The following is a 15,877-nucleotide window of genomic DNA, read 5'->3' as shown; positions in this document are numbered from 1 at the left end:
TTTCTTGGCAGACAACTCTGCAGTGTGTGTGAATAAGGCTTAAAGTGTGTGTGTTCTTGAGGATTTTGGAGTCTTTTTTTCACCTTATGAAGGGAGCCTCGGGGTGAAATGAGGGGGTGACGGAGGGCTGTGAAGTTATCCAGCAGATGTTACACCTGTTCGCCATATAGCACCGGCACGCACACACTTTATCCTTCTACTTCTGCTTGTCCTTACTCATTATGTGCTATTGGTACATAAAAAAGAAGTTGTCGTTTACAGTCAGTGCTATAAAATGATATTTCACCTAAATGTATATTCATCATCTCACAGAATATATAATGCTCTTAATGCCATTACACAAGGGGCTCATTTCTTTTCTCTGACATATGTTTTGCATTATTTCCCGCCAACATCAAACTGAGCTGCGTGATGGCGAGTGTTAATCCTTGAGTATGATTTGTTTTTTATTTTGTTGCACAGCATAAACTGAGTATGTTTATAAGAAATACAAGTCGTCCTTCCATTGTGTTCCACTTTTGCCTCTCTTAACGCTTTCTTTCCCCTTGTGTTCATCCTTTTTTCTCTCCCTCCAATCCCTCTCCCCCCAGGATGTGTGTGTCCGAGTGCCCCAGTGGCTTTTTCCGCGATGACCGGAAGCGCTGCAAGAAGTGCTCCTCGTTGTGTGAGACCTGCGTTGGTAGCCGTAGCGACCAGTGCACCACATGCAGGACTGGTTTCCACCTCAACGAGGGCTTCAACACATGTGTCGCCAACTGCGGTGACAGCTTCTACCTCGACCTTGGTGAGTTTACTGCCGGCACAACTGGCTCCACAATGTACACATTCTTAACTAGTTAATGCACACATGATGGCACACTATGCAGCCAAACAGTCATATCTCCTTGGTTCCATTTGAGGGATTTTATAACCTGGGCCCCTTTTTTTCCCTGCATCTTTTTCCTTGTAGTTCATAAAAAGACATGTAGACTAAACAAAATGTAACCTGACTGGAGAGATGCTGCCGCAAACTGCCTCCTACATCCAAAAATCAGGCTCAGCCCGTGATCACTCAATAGATCAATGATTTATTTTAGTCCATTGTTACTTTGCTGCCAATGAATACAATTCTCAAGTTGTGAAGTTCATAATTAATTAGAATAGCACCGTACTGTAACGGTAGTCCTGTAACCGTCACTGCTGTAAACCAACTGGACTTGTAGAAACATCTGTGAGCTGAATCACAAAAATGATGTTGATCTGTCCTTGACGTAACGTCTAGCCCGTTGTTTATTATTATGCACTTAATGAACCGAACAGGACTGACAAGTTTCTGCTTTTAGGTTTTAGGAAACATTTTTTAATCCATAGAGAAATGTTCAGGAGACGTCAGCTTGTTTTCAGGTTTATAATACAGAGTATTGCAGTAGGGGTTTACATTCAGGATCTACTGGTGGTATATACTTACTGGTTTGTCTTGTGTTCAAGACGTATGCCAGCCTGGCTGAGAGTAAAGCAGAAATGAGAGACTGAGACTATGTATATCTTATAATTATGTATATTGGTTGGCAGCCAACACGGTGTAAGTCCTGGCAGCGTTGGGTCTCTGGCAGCAGATCTGATGTGATCCAATCCAAGTTCAATCAAAACATTTCAACAGGCCAAGCTGTAGTGAATATCTTTTCTTTTGAAATGTTGGCACGGCGGAGTACCGCGTTGTGTTAAAGGAGTTTATTTTCTCTTTGTTAGTCTGACAGCAAGCAGCGGTGAATTCCTGCCTTTGTCAACGCATGGACACTTTCATGTAATGATTTTATTACGGCTCAAAATTACTTTGGTTTTAGATTGGCCAGAATAATAAATGAAAGTGTAATGTAGGCAATATGTTGTGTGTGGTATCAACGGAATGCTGGAGTTTTTTGATTGGCTTTTGTTGTTTTACCAATCCAAAGATATTCAACCTTCTGTAGTGAAGCTGTAACGTGTTGAATTACTGTAATGAATACAAATTGTTGAGGAATTTTCTTTTAATCAATTACCTTCAATAATAAAGTCATCATTTCACAGCAATTTTTTTTTACCCCCAGTTCTCTTGAAAGCTAAAGCAAAATTGCCTTTTCAACCTGTCCAAATGCTTCCTCCTCCCTTTAATGCTTTTCAGATTGCTGAAAAGCTAGCCAACAACCCTCACTTCTCTGTCTCCTTCACTTAGCTCTGATCATAAGAAGAAAAACCAAAAGGATGTGTCATACATAAGCAATGCACTTTGGATATGTAGAAATCAGTCTTGATGAATAGTACAGTCTACTCAATAGTTCCCCTGGGAATAATAAATCACTTTATACACAATTCTTTTTTAGAAGTCTTCATCACAACTAAAGGCAGCAGTGTCCATGTGTACTGTGTCAGAGGGTGTCATTGCCATGAGTCTGCCTTTTCAAATATTCATCTATGTTCCTCTCCTCCCTCACCAACACTACCATCTACTTTTTCCTCCCTGGAGCTCTAGCTTTTTGACATTGCCTTTCTTTTCCTGCCTTTTTGTCCTCCTGTTTTTTTCATCTGCCCCTTCTTCCACTTATTCTCTCTCCTCTCCTTACCCACTTTATCCCTTCTCCTCCTCTTCGTCGTTGTCTTCTTCCTCCGCTCCATTTGTTAATGTCAAATGCAGCCAGACTTCTGGTTCCTATTAGACTCACTGTTTATGATGGTCTCTTTCAGAATCCAACATTTGCAGGAGATGTCCAGAGAACTGTAAGAAGTGCACTTCCTTCAATATCTGCACAGAATGTAAACCTGGGATGAGGTGAGTTGAAAGTCATGCTGAGCAATGCCCGAGTCACTAAAAAGAGTTTTGATCATTGATCGTTTGAGTGTCTTGACAGAAAGGGATTTGAGGTTTGCTGTTGGATTCTACACCTTATAAACACTATAGTAACGGTATGGTTAGAAATGCTGCAATCATATTAAAATCACTGCATTGCCTCTTTAAAGTTGCATTGTGGCTATTACTAAACCACTTGGACTCTAAAGGCTTCCGTCTGGTTCAAATCAAGTGGTCTTTGGATAGTCTTACTGCGTCTAAACCCCTCTCTCCTCGCACCTTTCTGATGTGAGACATGTGGGGGCACAGTCTGATTCAAAATGAGAATTTATCATCTCTCAATGGAGTCGCTGTAGGAGCCAAAATGCCTATTTATTAATGGTTTCTATTATTGTTGTGATTTTTAATTGCACACATTTGTATTTTATTATCACTTCTGGTGTTAGTCACATGGGTGTGGTTTGTTTGTATTTGGTCCACCATTATTATGACACAGAGGGTGAGCTGGCTTGGACATTTTCTGTTGACCGTTTGGTCCTCTTTAACATATTGTTTTGAGTTATTAAACATCGATTACTTCAGTAATGACTCTGTTAATTGGACGTCTGAAAGGGATGAGCTTACCTTAGCCTCTAGCGACTGTTCATTGGGAGTTTTGTTGCTACAATCGCCTCAAGATGAAGAAATAATAAGTCGAGATATCGTCAATGCATCGTCAAGATTGATAATAACAAGCACAGATATGTCAGAAAATCTGAACAAGCCATTAAATAAAGATGATGTTTTTGTGACTGTGGTGCGCTGTGCAGGAAGAAGCCTTTAACATTCACTCTAACTGAGAGCCAGTTGCTACCAGACCTGATGGCTTTAATCATATAGCTTGTTCTTATGAAGACAGTCAGTCTTCTGTCACAAGAGCACAAATAGCCCATGACTTCTGGTCTTAATTTGGCTTCAATATCAGTATGGTGGTTTCAGGATAAAAACCTTTGTGTTCATCCTCTCTAACGCAGCAGGAAAACAGTGTTGCTAATTCAAACACGTTTGCCCTGTGGTTTGCGGTTGCAGAATGAACCGGTGACACAGGGCTTTCCAGATGTGTCCCACTTGGGACCTTACGTTGAGTAAGCAAGAGTTTCACCCTGTGACCCAGGCTTATTAAAGCCTGCATATCCTCGTATCATGCGGAGACCCACAAGAAGTGGAGCTGTTTTAAGTTGTGGTCCCCACTTTGAAGAACTCTGATATAAGCAATTTAGTTACCCAGACATGTTGCAGTTCATTGTTTGGCCACCTCTGCAGCAGCCTCTTCAAACCACCCCAACTACACTTGACCTGACAAAGAATAGGGCGTTTCAAAGTGCTGGAATTCCTGATAGGTTATGAAGGAAACACATGTGAAGCGCCTTAAAACATATTGCGGTTTTGAGTAGCCAGAGGTGGAGGTGGGGACACTTGTAAGCCATAATTTCCTCTTAATGCCAGTGAGACCACAGAAAGACACATGCTCACACACACACACACACACACACACCACACACACACACACACACACACACACACACACAGTCTCCCATTCAGTACACCATGCATGGTCGGTTAGGAGCCAAAGAGAGGACCAGACGAGATTGTTTCTGGGAAACGTTAGCTAACACAGACCAGCTGTTTTTCAGTTTAGCACGTCAAGCTCACCAACCTGTACTCAATGTGTCTTCAGAGGACTGACTAAATATCCTCCAAATCTACTTCCTAACTGACCTTTACCCCTACATCTGGTAAAATATGTTTCTATGTGTATGTATGTATATATTTTCACAACAACAAACTCTCTTTAGAGACAATTGAATCTTGACAATGTTGTAAACCTGTACATCAGTTAAAAGGAACAAAACCAGCTGCAGTGAACGCCCACATGTACTTATTGTTGCTGCAGTTTTTTTTTATTCTTCCTAAATACTTGCCCAGAAAGAAAACTCTAAAGAAAATTGCTCTGTATCAGCTGCCTTTGAACAGGCAAACTTTGACTGTTTAAAACTAATGGGAAACTTTCAAATGATTTCACACAGTTTCACTCTTTGAAACTCACCTGCTGCCTGAATGGAATTGATGTTGCTTATTAACGATAAATTGATCACTTTTACTTACTGTGGTAACTTGGTGTTTACATTTAGGATTTTAATGTCTCATTTTCTATTTCTCTCTTAAGCCTTCAAGCAAACAAGTGTCAGATGACCTGTGACCCAGGGACTTATTACAACGGCCACAGGAGGACTTGTGAGCCCTGTCATCGGGCATGTGCCACCTGCGCAGGTAGGGAGTCCTAAGATTTAGTACAATCATATAAGTGTCAGTGTGCCCTTTTGTTGTTTAGCAGAAATGATAATACTTTATTATCTATTATATATAAATATCTATAATGATTATCAATTTGTATAGCCGTAACAAGATTTCTGAAGTGTGTCTCTGTGTTTTCCAGGCACAGGTATAGAGGCGTGCACAAAGTGTGCAGACGGCTACTTACTGGAAGGCTGGCGGTGTGTGTTGACGTGCAGCACTGGATACTACCTGTCAGAGCAGACCTCAGAAAGCGGGCAGCTGCAGAGGTCCTGTAAGAAGTAAGTCACATTTACTGACTTTTTGGAGCAACCCTACAGTGCCATGCACGCAGGAACATATTTTCATGCGGAGGTTGCTTTAGATAAGTGCAAGCATGTGACTACTTAAGAGTGCGCTCATATTTATAAGAACTGATAACAGCACAACATTTTCTGAAGTCAACACCTGTGAGGAAATAATAATACAGCAAGATGAACCGTATGAGTCGGCACATGTCAAAACAGTCTCTGCATATGGCATTTGTACTTAATCTCCTTACCATCACGTTGATGTTAACACATGATTGCATGTTCATCTGAGGAACTAGATTGTCATTGTTTTAATGATGAATTTGCTTAATTTAAGCAAGCCGAGCCGCCCCTCCAGCCTGCAGTTATGTTGCTTCACTCTTCACCGTGTTAACCTGCTCATATTCCTGTGTGATGACTGCTTTGCCTCCTATCCCACACACAGTCCAACTCCTCCACACAGGCAGACATCTTGTCTACTTTTCTTATCTTTCCTTGAGTGAACCTGCCTCCCTGTTTTTCTCTCTCACACCTCAACTTATTTAATGCATACTTAACCTTTTGCATTGCTTCATTTCTTAGTCTAATCCCTCCTGGTTAGATCATTTTCACGCTTAATATGATAACTTCTTGTTGCCTTAATTGGCTCTTTGCTTCTAAAGGATTATTTGATTTCAGCCACTCACCAACACACACTGAACTACAGTTTACAAATGAAAAGCTTTAATTACTTAAAGCAGATAGTGTTGAGTTTTGTGCGGAGATTTGTCATGTTAAAGTAAATACAAAATGCTATTTAATTGAATTTCTTATATTCCTATGGGTCCGCTCTTTTGTACGTTGATTATTTACCAACTTCCAAGTTTATGATGCACACCAGGACATAGCATTAACAACAACAATGATATGTGTAGTGTTTTGAGCGTTTATTGGAAAGCAAATTATGCGAAAAGCTCTTCAGGGACAAAATGAATGACAATATAGGCAAAAAATAGTGAAAGATGGCCAAGAACTGTTCTCGTTTCAAAGAAGATATTTGAGTTCAGCATAGTGCTGCGTAGACGTTGACATACAATAACTAATTCTTCATACAACCATGGACAGGTGTGACCATAGCTGCTACGAGTGCCTGGGGCCCGGTGAGAGGAACTGCAGCACCTGTGTCAGTGGATACAATCTGGAGGCAGGAGCCTGTGTGGTCAGCACCATCTGCAAAGATGGTGAGTTGTAAGCTTTCTTAGCTACAACATGACCTCAAAGTGTTTCTTTATACTTGTTGCATTGCCTCTCACAGGCAGTGTATTTTCACAAAACATACTAGTATGGCCTGGAGATAACATTTAAAGGCTTATAGCGGTGAGATTATTGAATGAACAGAGACAGAGAATGTTAGCAGAAGTACACTCATTTTGGTCCAAACAATCCTAAGCAAAGAGCAGAGGGCCCAAGGGGCAAGTTTGAGATCTGAAATCTCCCCAAGACTAATTTGCATCTCCAGATTAAATTATGCATTGACCCAAAAGGTATGAAAATGAAAGCAGAAGGTATAATTATTGAGTGAAAGCGAAGGATTCACCTTTCTTTAAATTTTTAACTCCTTGCATCAAACTGTTTCAAAGCAAAGGGTGGTCTGATCTTGCTTCTCCCTTTTTGTGCTCTTTGACTTAATGTCTTTTGCAAAATACTAACGTAACATCTCTCTGGGAATACACACTCACATTCTTGTTGTTTTTATTGTAACACAAACTAACACTTCTACTGGTAAAGTCAGAGTGCATAGGCTGAAACGTTTCTTGGGGCATCTACTTTCTCCTTCATTTTTCACTCAACTATTTCTTTCCCTTCTTTCATTTCCGAATAATGCATGTTTGGCTTACAGATCTTTAAGTGTAAGTCTTCCTGCTTCTCACTAACTGGCTGAGGTGATGGTCTAATTATAAGGCCTCAGCTATAGTTTGCGACTTGCTGCTCTACTCATGACCTTTCACTCAAAATGAACCCATGGCCGAAAAGCTCTGAGGAGAAAAATGTCTTTACTGTGTGACCTTTCTGTTAATGATGAGTACTTAAAGTGCACACCCAGTCTGTTTCCAAACTTCCTAAACCAAAGCGTTGCGTTTCAGTGCTGCTAACATATGAAATAATTGGCTTTAAGCATTTTAAGACTGGTGGTCCACTTTAAGATTCCTTTATTAAACAACTTGTGAATTTAAATCTTCAATTTGCTAATTTTGTGACATTTGTTTTTTTTTCTCTCTCTTTCTCTCTGTGTTCTCCCAAATCCCAAATTTGATCATGTATACCTCTCTCCTGATGTGGATACAATCACCCCGCTGGACAACAATATTTTTCCATCTCGATGAACGTCACCTGTGATTGGATGAAAAAACTCTTCCTGTCTGCCTGCCATTCAACCATTTCTAATGGTTCTCCCCTGTGTGTTTTTTTTTTGTATGTTTCCACATGCATTTGTATATGTATGCGCATGTTTTCCCTGTCCTTCCTTTTTATCACTTCTTACTGGTCTGGGGAAAGCAAATGAAGAATCTTGGGCGGAAGGCAGTTTCTGTGTGCTCGTTAAAAAGAACAATCTTTGCCAGAGGAAAGTGCTGCAGCAACTGTGCTGCAGAACGTGTTCGCAAAAGGGATGACGGGACATACTCACTGGGCGTAAAGGGAGTGCAGGGGGGATGTGGGGGCACAGGGGGCACCCCTCCTTGTCAAACCCTCCTGCCCACTCATTCACAGTCACATAATTTATAAGAGAATCTGTGCCTCTTAAAGGGACTGCATCGGAGGTGCGATGGCAGGACTACAACAAACCTACCTTTTTCTGTACTGGGACACACACACGTGGTCAGGGTGTAAAATGACTGGGACTTATTTCAAGAACAAACGAGCAAATGAAAACAAAAGTGAAAACAAACAAAAGAATAAAAGTGTCGGTATTTTGTGACCAAAGCATCGATGCCAAAATAATTGAACCTTCTTTTTTTTTGCCAGTGTAGGAAGCATAGCTTAAGACGGGAGCCACTTAGCCTCTGAATACATCTGTGTGCTTTTTTTTGGCTCTTTTTTTCCTTCTCTCTTTCCCGTGTTAACGGTAAACAGATGGAAAGTGAATATACAGTAGGAAAGGCCTTGGTTTTTCTGCCTGTAAATATACGTCAAAGAAAAAATAAAAGAAGCTAACTCGGTAATGTGAAAATAATGTCTGTCTGGGCTGACTTTGGCTATGTAGGAGTGGGAAGACACAGACACACACACACACACACACACTCACACACAGATGAATATGTAGCTCACACATACTCTAATGGACATGAACTCGGACACATAAATCATACACCTCTTGAAATCCGATGCAACAATGTCACCTTATAATGTAACGAACCAAAATCACCACCTCATTAAGTTTATTTAAATGTGTGTGTGTGTGTGTGTGTGTGTGTGTGTGTGTGTGTGTGTGTGTGTGTGTGTGTGTGTGTGTGTGTGTGTGTGTGTGTGTGTGTGTGTGTGTGTGTGTGTGTGTGTGTGTGTGTGTGTGTGTGTGTGTGTGTGTGTGTGTGTGTGTGTGTGTGTGTGTGTGTGTGTGTGTGTGTGTGTGTGTGTGTGTGTGTGTGTGTGTGTGTGTGTGTGTGTGTGTGTGTGTGTGTGTGTGTGTGTGTGTGTGTGTGTCAGTCATTAATTCTTAATGTTAGCCCAGACAGCATTGATTCATTCCAGAGGTACTACAAGTCGAGTCGATAGTCATTCCTTCCGGAGTTTTCTGCAGGGAAGGAAACGCTGCAGTGAGTTGTAATGAATTGGCGGTACTAGGGATGCACAGATGCCTATTTTTCACTCATGATGCAGATCCTGGATTCTTAAATTTGCCCAAAACTGAGTATTGATGCCATCCATTATTACTGTGACAGAACAATCTGAAGCTCCATCATTACTTTGTTGTCACTGGATATAATAATTAAAATATAACTCGTATTTGTTACAGGGAACTGCAATTGTTTTATATGTCCGTTTGATTTCCGAGATGCCATATGTAACCCCCATAAAAGGGAATTTTGTCCAATAGTAATATTTGATCTGTATCGGTGCATCCCTACATGTTACTGTTCTCAAATAAAATAGAATTTTAGAAGTTTCTACTATTCGTCATTCCATATAATGGCAATGCATATCAACAAGTATTGCTCTACACTTTCAACACAGAAGGTCAATGAACGGCACAGAAAATACTTCATATACATGTCGTTACAGTGCTTCATGTGCAGGTAAGGTCTCTGACAGGCAGACAGACGGCAAAAGGCTGGGGTGCAAATCAGAGCTGAGACTGTTTAGCGCTCTGTTATTTTAGAAATTGGATTTTGCCAAATGTTCAATACGGAAACACATTTTGCTGTAAACCCACGAAAAGTAAGAAAACAAGTAAATCTTTTCTTTTTGTATTGGCCATTTGAACCCAAAGTGTGCAGACGGCATCGCTGCAGGAGGAGGAGTGTGCCTGAAATATCAAATCATCATTGAGCTCTAACTGTTGATGTCGCTGAGGTTGACTATCTGCCGATTTACCTTCTGTCTGTCTCCGAACCTTACCTGGTGAAACTGAAATGGTTATTTTGGTGGTGCTGGTTTCTAATAAAGAGCAGCAATTATAATGTTTAAGATTCTTATTCTATTTCTGCGGGTTTTCAAACCCGCAGCTTGAGCATTTACAGTATTAGATGAATTGTTGTTCTGTCAACTGGTTATGGTTCTTGATGATTTGTAATAAAGATTGATGACTCCCCTGTTTGGTTAACAAAAACTTATTCCTGGTCATTGTTTAAGATGACTTGAATTGACTTTAGATTGTGTGGTAGTAGCGGCACACACACACACGCCCCTCGTATAAAAGCTGTTTTTATTGTGTACCTGTGACATATCTGTGACAATGCATTATTAATGTTACTCAAAGCCCTAGTTTTGAAAATCTTTTTTTTTACTTAAGTGTTCTTATTAAAATGTTTAATCTGTTCATGATTTTGTTTTTCATTTTTCATTTTTAGTTTTCATCCATTGTGTTTCACCTTTTTTAATTTTCCAAAAGTATTTTTGTTCATCAACTTCTCACTTCGTTTCCAAAACATATTTTCAATTCATTAAGTTTTTCTTGAGTGGCAATATCATTATTGAAATTCTCTAATTTTAGAAACATTTTGTTTTTTCAGAAATCACCTGGATTAATTAAGTTAAAGTTGCACCTCTAATGAAGCAGGTGCTGCTGCTTCATTAGAGGTGTGACACTTGAATGTAGAACTTGCATTATTTGACTCTTTCCCAGGTTTTCAGCATTTTATTGCCTTGCAATGCTGCAGGTTTTAGTATCATATCAAAAGATATTAACAACTCCAAGGCCAAAATCAGCTCTGTGGATGGAGGAAATGGGTAACAACTTTCCACCGTAGTTTTAGTTCAACCCCAAAGGTGTTTGTCAATGCTACTTCTGATACACTTACAGTAGGATATATAAATATATATATATTCAACTGTTAGCAGTACATTGAATACACACATTTTCCATGAAGTAGTTTGAGTGGTAAACACTAACATTGTAACTCATTTGAATTGTGTGGGAAGCCTACCAGACTCAGACTCTCTTTTCTTTTTATTCCTTCTTTTTAATTTGTAAATTGATTACATTACTTAGTACACTTCTTGTCATGACTTGAGTTTTAACCAGAGCTGGTTTGGAGTCTGCTGGCATTTAAATCATGTGGGCAGCCATGACAAATCTTAGTTCATCCTGCTGTAACACCTGCGCTGGCAGCACTGTGGCTCAGTGGTTATCGGCATGTGTTTTTTGTCCCACCCCAAAAGGCACTATTAGGTTATAATAATGACATTCCCCTTAACCAAGGCATTAGGTTACTGAATATTTAGCATAGGTGAACTACTGAGGACAAATCACCCCAGGGGGATTAATCATGTCTAACTGAACTCAGGCCAAGTAGAAAGAACCCTTCCCTGTGGTAATAAATACTGTTAGATTCATGATGTGGTTAATATTCCCTCAAACACCTGGTGAATGTAGTTAATATATATGTTTTTACTATTCTCTCGCACCAAGTGTGTGCAGGGATCAGAAGGTAGACCATGGAATTGGGATGCAGGGCCAGATGTGGTGGATGTCCGTGTGATGTCTGCCAACAGATTGTTCTCTCCTGACAGAGTAGACTGTCAATGTCCTCCCAAGGTCAGCCCAGTCCATAACAGAGGGAAAGTTTTACTCCCCTGAGTGACAGGCTCTCTTTCTTCTCTGCACCATTCTTGTTCTGTTTGGCAGTGGGAGTCCAAAGTGTCTGCTTTAGCTGAGTGGAGTTGTGCAGCTTTCCGTCCCTTGAGAACTTGGCTCCCTGTTTGTTTGTGTGCGTGAGTGAGGGGGAGACAAACAGAAAGACAGGGAGAAAATGTGTGTGTGTGAGGGAGAGTGACGGTGTTTATTCGGGGGCCGTTTGAATGGTTTGTGCAGAGCTCTACTGAATGGGAAGCCACCGCCTGTTGTGTTTGTACACAAAGAAGCTCTTTTGTTTTAAAAGGAACAATTGAGCTTTTCACAGAAAGCCAGAGAGCACAGACAACCTCGCTGCTGCCGTGAAAGATGCTCACACACACACACACACACACACACACACACACACACACACACACACACACACACACACACACACACACACACACACACACACACACACACACAGCTCTTTCCTTATGCCTGTGTCTGTCACCTTTGTCTAACAAAAAGGTGGGATTAGGGACAATGTTTACTCCTCTTTTGTTATGGCTCTTTTCACTGTTGCTAAGCGTAAAGCTCAAAGTTGCGTTTTTGTTTGTAACTTTTTGCTCAACCCTTTAGCAACTTTAGACACAATAGCTTACAAACTCCTCATATTGTTTACCTGGGGATCGTGATCGATGTTTATGTATTCACAAGGCTGGGAAAAAAAGATGATTTGGCAGAGAGGGTTTATATATGTATATCAATGTGTCCGAAAAGTATGCTTTTTACTGCTGAGTATTGCACAATGACAATGAAATATATACATTGTGTGATAATGCTTTTGATAAATGTCAGTGACTAAAAAAATTTCTTAGCCAGGTGTTGAGGTTTCTGGCACTCAGAGCTCCATTATGCAACAAATCTTTCCGACTTCTCGAAAACCACGATCGTTTTCTACATCCTCAACAGTGGAGGTTGTGGCCAGTGAGCTAAAGGCCCATTTCATTCTTGAATAATACAAAAGCAAATGAAAGATCATTCTTTAGGTAAGGATAGATTCTTTTTGCAAATCTCCACAAATTAGCACGCTGCAGGGATGACTTAAATTTATGCTCACCTGAACTTCATGCCTCTGGAATTTAGAAAAGATCTGCACAGACAAGGAGAGAACAGATGCCCGCAAATGGGTTGAACTCATGCAGGAGCTTTATGCTTCAAGGCAGCCATTTAAAAACTATTAGTCACTATGTATATCTATATAGAGAGACACGTTTGTGTGAACAACATAATGAGAATCACTCATAATTTGTGTGTGCTTAAAAAGTCTTGAATTGTTTTGGGAATCTTTACTTTCACTCCCAATTCTCAGATCCAAATGATATCTCTGTTTACTGTAAAACATTGCGCCATTGGAAAGAATGCTTACTGCTTCGCAGACATCTTTAAATGATGTTTAATCATTTCATTCTCAGAGATGTTTTTGAACCTATGAAGTGTATATGCAGACAGTATGAGAACAGGACTAGAGGAAGAAGACAACAAAAGGAGATATAACTGTCGGAAGCCAGAGGATCATGAGCTAGAACTTCAATGAAACCAAAACAATAACAACTGACTGCTTATAATTGCTGCACATCACAGCATCTCGAGACGCTCCCGTAAAAAGAAAGAAGTGAGGAAGCGAACACATAACAGCGCTGGTAAACAAATAATGACAACTTCAATTAGAAAATTACTTGGATAGGTATTTCTTGAAAATATGGTTCTATAATTGTGGTATAACAACTTGAGGCAGATTTTTTTCACAGTTGCTCTCTGCCTGTAGGAGAGTACATGAGTACACATGGATCGTGCCACTTCTGTTCTGTTACCTGCCTGCAGTGCACGGGTCCAGAGAGAGAGGACTGCAGCAGCTGCCCTCAAACACGGTGACAACCACTGACATACAAACACATATATTCAAAAGAAGAAGTCTTATTTATCTTGTCTGTTACAGAAACTCCACCATCACTGTGTTACTCACTATAAGTACTGATTTTCCACTTGTTAACAAATGCAACTGCAAAACTTTTTGGGAGATTTTTCAGTTGAATATCAGCTGATATTAGTGGTTATCACTTCCTATATATGGGGTAGAAGAGGCCTGCTTCTCCTGGTGGCGGATTAAAATTAAAACAATTGACAATGGGCTGATCTGAGGCTGATTTGTCATGTTAATTGTTAACCTCATTCCCTCCTGCAGGTTCTTCGATGATGGAAGCTGTGTAATCCGCTGCCCGACGGGACGTTATGCCATGGAGAGGCAGTGCCATCTCTGTCACCACACCTGCAAGGAGTGCACTGACGGGGGTCCTGAACACTGCACCAGCTGCGACACAGGTACATTACCTGGGTCCAGATTTACAAACACTATTTTTAAATGATGAAATGCTCACTCAACTAAAGCACCTTGACGTTTTTCATTACACACGATCAATTAGTGTTGATTTTTTCAAATACGATATTAAATATAGGTAATGATAACCATATTATTCAGAAACATCTTTAAAGTTTACATAAATTAGACCTTTTGGTTGAAAATGGGTTTGTTAACCTTGACATTACTTGCATGGCTATTATACAGTTGCAAATGATGATTATAACATCTTGTTAAATTATTAATATATACATTATAAAGCATCTATAACATATTTACATACATATTTAATGATGGATTCTTGTCCATCCATTTATTTTATGTTTACAAATGTTTTTCACACTGTTTGGTAATAATTACCAAAAACGTATATATTTTGTGTGCAATTATAAAATTAACTGTTAATCAATAGTAAAAACATGTAATCAAAATGTAATTGGTATTGTATCTTATCAGCTATAATACCCTATATCATTCACACAAACTAATGATACTAAAGGATATATCATTTAATAGTGTGTTAATATAATAATAACTTTCAACTTGAGTTTATTAAACTATCAATTTAGTATTTTTATGATAGTTAATATATGGCTTTACCAGCTTTAAATTACAGGTAGCTTTTTTCAGAAGTGCAACGGTATTAAAAACACATCTATCTAGCTGTGACTGAAATCGTGCTTTTTCCTGACATCAAATGGATCAAGCCTCGGCTCATTTATGCCAGACTCCAACAATCTATCCTCTGAAGGTAAATGAATCTAATTAAAGCTGTAATTCAGCCAAGGCCTGCTGATAGATTTGTGCTGAAAAGGGAAATTATTCATTTGTTCGTTGTACCCTCATGCTGAGGTCACTGCACATCTCTCAGGTTTAAGCAGTTAAAAGACAATCTGTGTTTAGATGTCAATTAATACATCCTTAAAAAGAAATCTCACCTTCTGGTAGGTTTTGTAATGTTAGGATCTTGCTGTGGATCAGAGGGGGAAAAAAGTGTGTGTGAAAAAAACCGTTATGATAAAACCCGGACGTGATTAAAGGCTCACAGCTGTCGAAATATCAACTTTTAGCAGGTTGTAAAAACTGTGTTTATCACAGAGTCACAGACAGTGTTATGGCTGTCAGAGTGAATGTATTTACACTGGGGAGATTCTGTTACGCACACGCTCACCTACACACAGCCAAGGAGGAGATTAACACCAGATTTCTCTCTCTCCCCCTCACGTGTGCACACACACTCTTAATTAGGCTGCAAGTTTGTCAGACTGTGTTTGCAAATGTGGTTCCATTTAATTGCAGGTCTGTCTGAGACTCAATGAGACATAACAATAATAACATGAAGAAACCCTCCATCTGTCTCTCCCTGTGTCGTTTCTCAAGGAAAATAACCGCTCTTATCTTGGCTTGTCACACACACACACACACACACACACACACACACACACACACACACACACACACACACACACACACACACACACACACACACACACACACACACACACACACACACACACACACACTCGATAATATATGATACTGACCTTTGATAGTAATGTGTATTCCTACACCTATTGTCTCTAGAGGAGGGGGAATAATGAAATAACTGTGTAGCAGAACAAGAGAGAGATAACTTGTCATTAATATAAGTGTCCATTTCGAAATAGTGAAACACACACACACACACACACACACACACACACACACACACACACACACACACACACACACACACACACACACACACACACACACACACACACAGGACATGAAGCAAA

The 15,877-nt window shown here is 39.9% G+C and overlaps 1 protein-coding gene and 1 long non-coding RNA gene across 5 annotated transcripts in view; one reads left to right on the top strand and one right to left on the bottom strand.

The window, feature by feature from the left end:
• Positions 1 to 10,441, top strand: part of pcsk5b (proprotein convertase subtilisin/kexin type 5b) — a 47,930-nt gene extending 37,489 nt beyond the window's left edge. Inside the window, exons 16-21 of one of the 4 annotated variants that reach the window (XM_063897135.1) lie at positions 591 to 784; positions 2,701 to 2,785; positions 5,010 to 5,113; positions 5,280 to 5,418; positions 6,532 to 6,647; positions 7,972 to 10,441. In XM_063897135.1, coding sequence (XP_063753205.1) covers positions 591 to 784; positions 2,701 to 2,785; positions 5,010 to 5,113; positions 5,280 to 5,418; positions 6,532 to 6,647; positions 7,972 to 8,078 — 745 coding nt within the window. In that variant the 3' untranslated portion in view covers positions 8,079 to 10,441. Of the gene's footprint in view, positions 1 to 590; positions 785 to 2,700; positions 2,786 to 5,009; positions 5,114 to 5,279; positions 5,419 to 6,531; positions 6,648 to 7,962 lie in introns of all 4 variants that reach the window. The other 3 variants (XM_063897133.1, XM_063897136.1, XM_063897137.1) reach the window with 3 other exon arrangements.
• Positions 10,442 to 13,925: 3,484 nt separating this feature from the next.
• LOC134873493 (uncharacterized) lies at positions 13,926 to 15,707 on the bottom strand. Its single transcript, XR_010166961.1, has 3 exons — positions 15,644 to 15,707; positions 15,038 to 15,069; positions 13,926 to 14,071 (listed from the first exon to the last, which is right to left on the bottom strand). It is a non-coding gene; the product is annotated as an uncharacterized LOC134873493 (long non-coding RNA).
• Positions 15,708 to 15,877: the final 170 nt, after the last annotated feature.

Source organism: Eleginops maclovinus, chromosome 12 (assembly GCF_036324505.1).
Source record: "Eleginops maclovinus isolate JMC-PN-2008 ecotype Puerto Natales chromosome 12, JC_Emac_rtc_rv5, whole genome shotgun sequence".
NCBI classification, from domain to species: Eukaryota; Metazoa; Chordata; class Actinopteri; order Perciformes; family Eleginopidae; genus Eleginops; species Eleginops maclovinus.
Note: the sequence above shows the minus strand (reverse complement) of the source record. Positions and strands in the feature narration are given on the sequence as shown.